The sequence below is a fragment of the Mustelus asterias genome, unplaced genomic scaffold (assembly GCF_964213995.1).
Source record: "Mustelus asterias unplaced genomic scaffold, sMusAst1.hap1.1 HAP1_SCAFFOLD_2341, whole genome shotgun sequence".
NCBI classification, from domain to species: domain Eukaryota; kingdom Metazoa; phylum Chordata; class Chondrichthyes; order Carcharhiniformes; family Triakidae; genus Mustelus; species Mustelus asterias.
In genome coordinates, this window is record NW_027592286.1 from 46,202 (window position 1) to 56,803 (window position 10,602).

General features: G+C 54.5%; 1 protein-coding gene across 1 annotated transcript in view; it reads left to right on the plus strand.

Moving 5' to 3' along the window:
* Nucleotides 1-9,865, plus strand: part of LOC144489598 (leucine-rich repeat-containing protein 71-like) — a gene marked incomplete at its 3' end in the record, with an annotated part of 53,733 nt that extends 43,868 nt beyond the window's left edge. Inside the window, exons 4-5 of the mRNA XM_078207461.1 lie at nt 8,764-8,839; nt 9,791-9,865. Coding sequence (XP_078063587.1) covers nt 8,764-8,839; nt 9,791-9,865 — 151 coding nt within the window. The remainder of the gene's footprint in view (nt 1-8,763; nt 8,840-9,790) is intronic.
* Between the last annotated feature and the right edge of the window lie 737 nt (nt 9,866-10,602).

Sequence of the window (10,602 nt, forward strand, 5' to 3'; positions counted from 1 at the left end):
AGTGGGATTAGTTTGGGATTGATACAGGGCTATGCGGAGAGAGTGGGGGAGTGGGATTAGTTTGGAGATTGATACAGGGCTATAGGGAGAGAGTGGGGCAGTGGGATTAGTTTGGGGATTGATACAGGGCTATGGGGAGAGAGTGGGACAGTGGGATTAGTTTGGGGATTGATACAGGGCTGTGCGGAGAGAGAGGGACAGTGGGATTAGTTTGGGGATTGATACAGGGCTCTGGGGAGAGAGCGGGGCAGTGGGATTAGTTTGGGGATTGATACAGGGCTATGGGGAGAGAGTGGGGCAGTGGGATTAGTTTGGGGATTGATACAGGGCTGTGCGGAGAGAGAGGGACAGTGGGATTAGTTTGGGGATTGATACAGGGCTATGGGGAGAGAGCGGGGCGGTGGGATCAGTTTGGGGATTGATACAGGGCTATGGGAAGAGAGCGGGAAAGTGAGATTTGATTGGGGATTGATACAGGGCTATGCGGAGAGAGCGGGGCAGTGGGATTGGTTTGGGGATTGATACAGGGCTATGGGGAGAGAGCGGGGCAGCGGGATTAGTTTGGGGATTGATACAGGGCTATGGGGAGAGAGCTGGGCAGCGGGATTAGTTTGGGGATTGATACAGGGCTATGGGGAGAGAGCTGGGCAGCGGGATTAGTTTGGGGATTGATACAGGGCTATGGGGAGAGAGTGGGGCAGTGGGATTAGTTTGGGGATTGATACAGGGCTGTGCGGAGAGAGAGGGACAGTGGGATCAGTTTGGGGATTGATACAGGGCTATGGGAAGAGAGCGGGAAAGTGAGATTTGATTGGGGATTGATACAGGACTATGCGGAGAGAGCCGGGCAGTGGGATTAGTTTGGGGATTGATACAGTGCTTTGGGGAGAGAGCGGGGCAGTGGGATCAGTTTGGGTATTGATACAGGGCTATGGGAAGAGAGTGGGGCAGTGGGATTAGTTTGGGGATTGATACAGGGCTATGGAGAGAGAGCGGGGCAGTGGGATTAGTTTGGGGATTGATACAGTGCTATGGGAAGAGAGCGGGGCAGTGGGATTCGTTTGGGGATTGATTCAGGGCTTTGGGGAGAGAGTGGGGCACTGGGATTAGTTTGGGGATTGATACAGGGCTATGGGGAGAGAACGGGGCAGTGAGATTTGATTGGGGATTGATACCGGGCTATGGGGAGAGAGCCGGGCAGTGGGATTAGTTTGGGGATTGATACAGGGCGATGGGGAGATAGCGGGGCAGTGGGATTAGTTTGGGATTGATACAGGGCTACGGGGAGAGAGCGGGGCAGTGGGATTAGTTTGGGATTGATACAGGGCTATGGGGAGAGAGTGGGGCAGTGGGATTAGTTTGGCGTTTGAAACAGGGCTGTGGGGAGAGTGCGGGGCAGTGAGATTTGATTGGGGATTGATACAGGGCTATGGGGAGAGAGCGGGGCAATGGGATTAGTTTGGGATTGATACAGGGCTATGGGGAGGGAGCGGGGCAGTGGGATTAGTTTGGGGATTGATACAGGGCTGTGGGGAGAGTGCGGGGCAGTGAGATTTGATTGGGGATTGATACAGGGCTATGGCGAGAGAGCGGGGCGGTGGAATTAGTTTGGGATTGATACCGGGCTGCGGGGAGAGAGTGGGGCAGTGGGATCAGTTTGGGGATTGATACAGGGCTGTGGGGAGAGTGCGGGGCAGTGAGATTTGATTGGGGATTGATACAGGGCTATGGCGAGAGAGCGGGGCGGTGGAATTAGTTTGGGATTGATACCGGGCTGCGGGGAGAGAGTGGGGCAGTGGGATCAGTTTGGGGATTGATACAGTGCTTTGGGGAGAGAGCGGGGCAGTGGGATCAGTTTGGGTATTGATACAGGGCTATGGGAAGAGAGTGGGGCAGTGGGATTAGTTTGGGGATTGATACAGGGCTATGGAGAGAGAGCGGGGCAGTGGGATTAGTTTGGGGATTGATACAGTGCTATGGGAAGAGAGCGGGGCAGTGGGATTCGTTTGGGGATTGATTCAGGGCTTTGGGGAGAGAGTGGGGCACTGGGATTAGTTTGGGGATTGATACAGGGCTATGGGGAGAGAACGGGGCAGTGAGATTTGATTGGGGATTGATACCGGGCTATGGGGAGAGAGCCGGGCAGTGGGATTAGTTTGGGGATTGATACAGGGCGATGGGGAGATAGCGGGGCAGTGGGATTAGTTTGGGATCGATACAGGGCTACGGGGAGAGAGCGGGGCAGTGGGATTAGTTTGGGATTGATACAGGGCTATGGGGAGAGAGTGGGGCAGTGGGATTAGTTTGGCGTTTGAAACAGGGCTGTGGGGAGAGTGCGGGGCAGTGAGATTTGATTGGGGATTGATACAGGGCTATGGGGAGAGAGCGGGGCAATGGGATTAGTTTGGGATTGATACAGGGCTATGGGGAGGGAGCGGGGCAGTGGGATTAGTTTGGGGATTGATACAGGGCTGTGGGGAGAGTGCGGGGCAGTGAGATTTGATTGGGGATTGATACAGGGCTATGGCGAGGGAGCGGGGCGGTGGAATTAGTTTGGGATTGATACCGGGCTGCGGGGAGAGAGTGGGGCAGTGGGATCAGTTTGGGGATTGATACAGGGCTCCCGGGAGAGAGTGGGAAAGTGGGATTAGTTTGGGGTTTGATACAGGGCTGTGGGGAGAGAGCGGGGCAGTGGGATTAGTGGGGATTGGTACAGGGCTATGGGGAGAGAGTCGGGCAGTGGGATTAGTTTGGGATTGATACAGGGCTATGGGGAGAGAGTGGGGCAGTGGGATTAGTTTGGGGATTGATACAGGGCTATGGGGAGAGAACGGGGCAGTGAGATTTGATTGGGGATTGATACCGGGCTATGGGGAGAGAGCGGGGCAGTGGGATTAGTTTGGGGATTGATACAGGGCTATGGGGTGAGAACGGGGCAGTGAGATTTGATTGGGGATTGATACCGGGCTATGGGGAGAGAGCGGGGCAGTGGGATTAGTTTGGGATTGATACAGGGCTACGGGGAGAGAGCGGGGCAGTTGGATTAGTTTGGGATTGATACAGGGCCATGCGGAGAGAGTGGGGCAGTGGGATTAGTTTGGGGATTGAAACAGGGCTGTGGGGAGAGTGCGGAGCAGTGGGATTAGTTTGGGGATTGATACAGGGCTATGGGGAGAGAGCGGGGCAGTTGGATTAGTTTGGGGATTGATACAGGGCTATGGGGAGAGAGTGGGGCAGTGGGATTAGTTTGGGGATTGATACAGGGCTATGGGGAGAGAACGGGGCAGTGAGATTTGATTGGGGATTGATACCGGGCTATGGGGAGAGAGCCGGGCAGTGGGATTAGTTTGGGGATTGGTACAGGGCTATGGGGAGATAGCGGGGCAGTGGGATTAGTTTGGGATTGATACAGGGCTATGCGGAGAGAGTGGGGCAGTGGGATTAGTTTGGGGATTGATACAGGGCTGTGGGGAGAGTGCGGGGCAGTGAGATTTGATTGGGGATTGATACAGGGCTATGTGGAGAGAGCGGGGCGGTGGGATTAGTTTGGGATTGATACCGGGCTGCGGGGAGAGAGTGGGGCAGTGGGATCAGTTTGGGGATTGATACAGGGCTGCGTGGAGAGAGTGGGAAAGTGGGATTAGTTTGGGGTTTGATACAGGGCTGTGGGGAGAGAGCGGGGCAGTGGGATTAGTGGGGATTGGTACAGGCCTATGGGGAGAGAGTCGGGCAGTGGGATTAGTTTGGGATTGATACAGGGCTATGGGGAGAGAGTGGGGCAGTGGGATTAGTTTGGGGATTGATACAGGGCTGTGCGGAGAGAGAGGGACAGTGGGATCAGTTTGGGGATTGATACAGGGCTATGGGAAGAGAGCGGGAAAGTGAGATTTGATTGGGGATTGATACAGGGCTATGCGGAGAGAGCCGGGCAGTGGGATTAGTTTGGGGATTGATACAGTGCTTTGGGGAGAGAGCGGGGCAGTGGGATCAGTTTGGGTATTGATACAGGGCTATGGGAAGAGAGTGGGGCAGTGGGATTAGTTTGGGGATTGATACAGGGCTATGGAGAGAGAGCGGGGCAGTGGGATTAGTTTGGGGATTGATACAGTGCTATGGGAAGAGAGCGGGGCAGTGGGATTCGTTTGGGGATTGATTCAGGGCTTTGGGGAGAGAGTGGGGCACTGGGATTAGTTTGGGGATTGATACAGGGCTATGGGGAGAGAACGGGGCAGTGAGATTTGATTGGGGATTGATACCGGGCTATGGGGAGAGAGCCGGGCAGTGGGATTAGTTTGGGGATTGATACAGGGCGATGGGGAGATAGCGGGGCAGTGGGATTAGTTTGGGATTGATACAGGGCTACGGGGAGAGAGCGGGGCAGTGGGATTAGTTTGGGATTGATACAGGGCTATGGGGAGAGAGTGGGGCAGTGGGATTAGTTTGGCGTTTGAAACAGGGCTGTGGGGAGAGTGCGGGGCAGTGAGATTTGATTGGGGATTGATACAGGGCTATGGGGAGAGAGCGGGGCTATGGGGAGAGAGCGGGGCAATGGGATTAGTTTGGGATTGATACAGGGCTATGGGGAGGGAGCGGGGCAGTGGGATTAGTTTGGGGATTGATACAGGGCTGTGGGGAGAGTGCGGGGCAGTGAGATTTGATTGGGGATTGATACAGGGCTATGGCGAGAGAGCGGGGCGGTGGAATTAGTTTGGGATTGATACCGGGCTGCGGGGAGAGAGTGGGGCAGTGGGATCAGTTTGGGGATTGATACAGGGCTGTGGGGAGAGTGCGGGGCAGTGAGATTTGATTGGGGATTGATACAGGGCTATGGCGAGAGAGCGGGGCGGTGGAATTAGTTTGGGATTGATACCGGGCTGCGGGGAGAGAGTGGGGCAGTGGGATCAGTTTGGGGATTGATACAGTGCTTTGGGGAGAGAGCGGGGCAGTGGGATCAGTTTGGGTATTGATACAGGGCTATGGGAAGAGAGTGGGGCAGTGGGATTAGTTTGGGGATTGATACAGGGCTATGGAGAGAGAGCGGGGCAGTGGGATTAGTTTGGGGATTGATACAGTGCTATGGGAAGAGAGCGGGGCAGTGGGATTCGTTTGGGGATTGATTCAGGGCTTTGGGGAGAGAGTGGGGCACTGGGATTAGTTTGGGGATTGATACAGGGCTATGGGGAGAGAACGGGGCAGTGAGATTTGATTGGGGATTGATACCGGGCTATGGGGAGAGAGCCGGGCAGTGGGATTAGTTTGGGGATTGATACAGGGCGATGGGGAGATAGCGGGGCAGTGGGATTAGTTTGGGATCGATACAGGGCTACGGGGAGAGAGCGGGGCAGTGGGATTAGTTTGGGATTGATACAGGGCTATGGGGAGAGAGTGGGGCAGTGGGATTAGTTTGGCGTTTGAAACAGGGCTGTGGGGAGAGTGCGGGGCAGTGAGATTTGATTGGGGATTGATACAGGGCTATGGGGAGAGAGCGGGGCAATGGGATTAGTTTGGGATTGATACAGGGCTATGGGGAGGGAGCGGGGCAGTGGGATTAGTTTGGGGATTGATACAGGGCTGTGGGGAGAGTGCGGGGCAGTGAGATTTGATTGGGGATTGATACAGGGCTATGGCGAGAGAGCGGGGCGGTGGAATTAGTTTGGGATTGATACCGGGCTGCGGGGAGAGAGTGGGGCAGTGGGATCAGTTTGGGGATTGATACAGGGCTCCCGGGAGAGAGTGGGAAAGTGGGATTAGTTTGGGGTTTGATACAGGGCTGTGGGGAGAGAGCGGGGCAGTGGGATTAGTGGGGATTGGTACAGGGCTATGGGGAGAGAGTCGGGCAGTGGGATTAGTTTGGGATTGATACAGGGCTATGGGGAGAGAGTGGGGCAGTGGGATTAGTTTGGGGATTGATACAGGGCTATGGGGAGAGAACGGGGCAGTGAGATTTGATTGGGGATTGATACCGGGCTATGGGGAGAGAGCGGGGCAGTGGGATTAGTTTGGGGATTGATACAGGGCTATGGGGTGAGAACGGGGCAGTGAGATTTGATTGGGGATTGATACCGGGCTATGGGGAGAGAGCGGGGCAGTGGGATTAGTTTGGGATTGATACAGGGCTACGGGGAGAGAGCGGGGCAGTTGGATTAGTTTGGGATTGATACAGGGCCATGCGGAGAGAGTGGGGCAGTGGGATTAGTTTGGGGATTGAAACAGGGCTGTGGGGAGAGTGCGGAGCAGTGGGATTAGTTTGGGGATTGATACAGGGCTATGGGGAGAGAGCGGGGCAGTTGGATTAGTTTGGGGATTGATACAGGGCTATGGGGAGAGAGTGGGGCAGTGGGATTAGTTTGGGGATTGATACAGGGCTATGGGGAGAGAACGGGGCAGTGAGATTTGATTGGGGATTGATACCGGGCTATGGGGAGAGAGCCGGGCAGTGGGATTAGTTTGGGGATTGGTACAGGGCTATGGGGAGATAGCGGGGCAGTGGGATTAGTTTGGGATTGATACAGGGCTATGCGGAGAGAGTGGGGCAGTGGGATTAGTTTGGGGATTGATACAGGGCTGTGGGGAGAGTGCGGGGCAGTGAGATTTGATTGGGGATTGATACAGGGCTATGTGGAGAGAGCGGGGCGGTGGGATTAGTTTGGGATTGATACCGGGCTGCGGGGAGAGAGTGGGGCAGTGGGATCAGTTTGGGGATTGATACAGGGCTGCGTGGAGAGAGTGGGAAAGTGGGATTAGTTTGGGGTTTGATACAGGGCTGTGGGGAGAGAGCGGGGCAGTGGGATTAGTGGGGATTGGTACAGGCCTATGGGGAGAGAGTCGGGCAGTGGGATTAGTTTGGGATTGATACAGGGCTATGGGGAGAGAGTGGGGCAGTGGGATTAGTTTGGGGATTGATACAGGGCTATGGGGTGAGAACGGGGCAGTGAGATTTGATTGGGGATTGATACCGGGCTATGGGGAGAGAGCGGGGCAGTGGGATTAGTTTGGGGATTGATACAGGGCTATGGGGAGATAGCGGGGCAGTGGAATTAGTTTGGGATTGATACAGGGCTACGGGGAGAGAGCGGGGCAGTGGGATTAGTTTGGGATTGATACAGGGCTATGCGGAGAGAGTGGGGCAGTGGGATTCGTTTGGGGATTGATACAGGGCTATGGGGAGAGAACGGGGCAGTGAGATTTGATTTGGGATTGATACCGGGCTATGGGGAGAGAGCGGGGCAGTGGGATTAGTTTGGGGATTGATACAGGGCTATGGGGAGAGAGCCGGGCAGTGGGATTAGTTTGGGGATTGATACAGGGCTATGGGGAGAGAACGGGGCAGTGAGATTTGATTTGGGATTGATACCGGGCTCTGGGGAGAGAGCTGGGCAGTGGGATTAGTTTGGGGATTGATACAGGGCTATGGGGAGAGAGCCGGGCAGTGGGATTAGTTTGGGATTGATACAGGGCTACGGGGAGAGAGCGGGGCAGTGGGATTAGTTTGGGATTGATACAGGGCTCTGCGGAGAGAGTGGGGCAGTGGGATTAGTTTGGGGATTGAAACAGGGCTGTGGGGAGAGTGCGGAGCAGTGGGATTAGTTTGGGGATTGATACAGGGCTATGGGGAGACAGCGGGGCAGTGGGATTAGTTTGGGATTGATACCGGGCTATGGGGAGGGAGCGGGGCAGTGGGATTCGTTTGGGGATTGATACAGGGCTGTGGGGAGAGTGCGGGGCAGTGAGATTTGATTGGGGATTGATACAGGGCTATGGGGAGAGAGCGGGGCAGTGGGATCAGTTTGGGGATTGATACAGGGCTACGGGGAGAGAGTGGGAAAGTGGGATTAGTTTGGGGTTTGATACAGGGCTGTGGGGAGAGAGCGGGGCAGTGGGATTAGTGGGGATTGGTACAGGGCTATGGGGAGAGAGCGGGGCAGTGGGATTAGTTTGGGATTGATACAGGGCTATGGGGAGCGAGTGGGGCAGTGGGATTAGTTTGGGATTGATACAGGGCTATGCGGAGACAGCGGGACAGTGGGATTCGTTTGGGGTTTGATACAGGGCTGTGGGGAGAGAGTGGCAAAGTGGGATTAATTTGGGATTGATACAGGGCTATGGGGAGAGAGTGGGGCAGTGGGATCAGTTTGGGGATTGATACAGGGCTCTGGGGAGTGAGCGGGGCAGTGGGATTAGTTTGGGGATTGATACAGGGCTATGGGGAGAGAGTGGGGCAGTGGGATCAGTTTGGGGATTGATACAGGGCTATGGGGAGTGAGCGGGGCAGTGGGATTAGTTTGGGGATTGATACAGGGCTATGGGGAGAGAGCGGGACAGTGGGATTAGTTTGGGGATTGATACAGGGCTATGGGGAGTGAGCGGGGCAGTGGGATTAGTTTGGGGATTGATACAGGGCTATGGGGAGAGAGTGGGGCAGTGGGATTAGTTTGGGGATTGATACAGGGCTATGGGGAGAGCGCGGGGCAGTGCGATTAGTTTGGGTGATTGATACAGTGCTATGGGGAGAGAGTGGGGCAGTGGGATTAGTTTGGGGATTGATACAGGGCTATGGGGAGAGAGCCGGGCAGTGGGATTAGTTTGGGGATTGATACAGGGCTATGGGGAGAGAGTGGGGCAGTGCGATTAGTTTGGGTGATTGATACAGGGCTATGGGGAGAGCGCAGGGCAGTGGGATTAGTTTGGGTGATAGTATAGAATCTGGATGAACGGTTTAAATGTTCTGGTGTGTCTGTTAACTGCTCTGCTGTTGTTTTTCAGGATGGATGATTGATCAGAGATACATTTTCATCTTCAACAAGTGTCTTCCTGCACTCAGTAATCTGCACACTGTGAAGTAGGTGTGGGAATCTGGGCTGGTGTATCCGTCACTGAGTGATCCGCATCCTAATCTCTGCTTTGAGGCGATTTGACCAAAATCTGGCAGAGTTTAACGGGAGGGAGTGTCTGCGATCGAGGGAAATATCCCCTCTTTGTGCTGGCAGCACCTATGGAAAGAGGGCCGAATGGCCTTTTCCTGCCCCTAGTTCATAGTCATGATGTGGAGATGCCGGCGTTGGACCGGCGTAAACACAGTAAGAAGTTTAACAACACCAGGTTAAAGTTCAACTCAGGCTCCGAAAGCTTGTGGCTTTTGCTACCAAATAAACCTGTTGGACTTTAACCTGGTGTTGTGAAACTTCTTACCGAGTTCATAGTGTCAGTGTTGGAAACCAGCCCTCCTCTCGTGTAATTGGGGAGCGCGGGTAGCACGGTGGCACAGTGGGTTAGCACTGCTGCCTCACAGCGCCAGGGACCCGGGTTCGATTCCCGGCTCGGGTCACTGTCTGTGTGGAGTCTGCACGTTCTCCCCATGTCTCCGTGGGTTTCCTCCCACAGTCCAAAAGATGTGTAGGTGAGGTGGATTGGCCATGCTAAATTGCCCTTTAGTGTCCAAAGATGTGCAGGTTAGGGAGGATTCGTGGGATAAATGTGTGGGGTTACGGGCATAGGGCAAGAATGCTCTGTCAGAGAGTCGGTGCAGGCCCGATGGGCTGAATGGCCTCCTTCTGCACTGTGGGGATTGTGACTTGTATGCATTGCATTGCTTGCATCGTTGGATATTTTGGCAGTGGTGTTCGATGGACCTTTAGTCTGCTGAGGGACCGGGGGATGGGGCGGGAGTTGACTGGGAAATGAGCCGTGTTCGTAACAAATAGTGGAACAGTGTGACGGAGGCGGGGTGGGGGTAGCTCTACGCCGGTTCCTGTGTCCCTCCCATTCCGTTTGTTCCTGTGTTCTGTTGCAGCCTCTGGAACGTGGGCCTGACTGAAGCCACCTTCACTGCATTCCTCCTCACTTTGCGTCAGTGTTTTTACCTCAAGTAAGATTCCAATCGCGGCAGTTGGCCATGTTAGCCCGAGGGGAGGGGTGGAAGGCCTCACTGCTGGTGGGGGTTCCGTTGTCGTAGCCCCGCTGTCACATGACCTGACCTGTCAATCACCCCCCAAATTTAGCGATTCCAGGGGACACTTTAAAACCACAGGACACTGCATTAGTTCAGATTAAAGTCAGCACCATATCAATTATACTGCTTCAGTCACAATAAAGGACACCAGCTACAGACAACACGGCACCGACAATGCATCCTGCAGAGAATTAGGATTGTAATATATCTCTCAGAGTATCGTCACAGGAGAGAGAGCACCAGAGCGGTGTCTGGCCGATTACATAGAAACTAGAAGCAGGCACAGGCCATTCGGCCCATCGAGTCTGTACCGCCATTCATCTCGATCATGGCTGATCATCGAATTCAACATCCTGATTCCCCCCCCTTCCCCCCGATATCCCTCGATCCTTCAGCCCCAAGAGCGAAATCTAATTCCTTCTCCAAACCACACAACGTTTTGGCCTCAACTACTTTCTGTGGGAGTGAATTCCACACATTCACCACCCTCTGGGTGAAGAAATTTCCCCTCACCTCAGTCCTAAAAGGTTTACCCCTTATCCTCAAACTCTGACCCCCTCGTTCTGGACTCCCCCCACCATCGGGAACATTCTTTCTGAATCCACCCTGTTAGAATTTTATAAGTTTCTATGAGATCCCCTCTCACTCTTCTA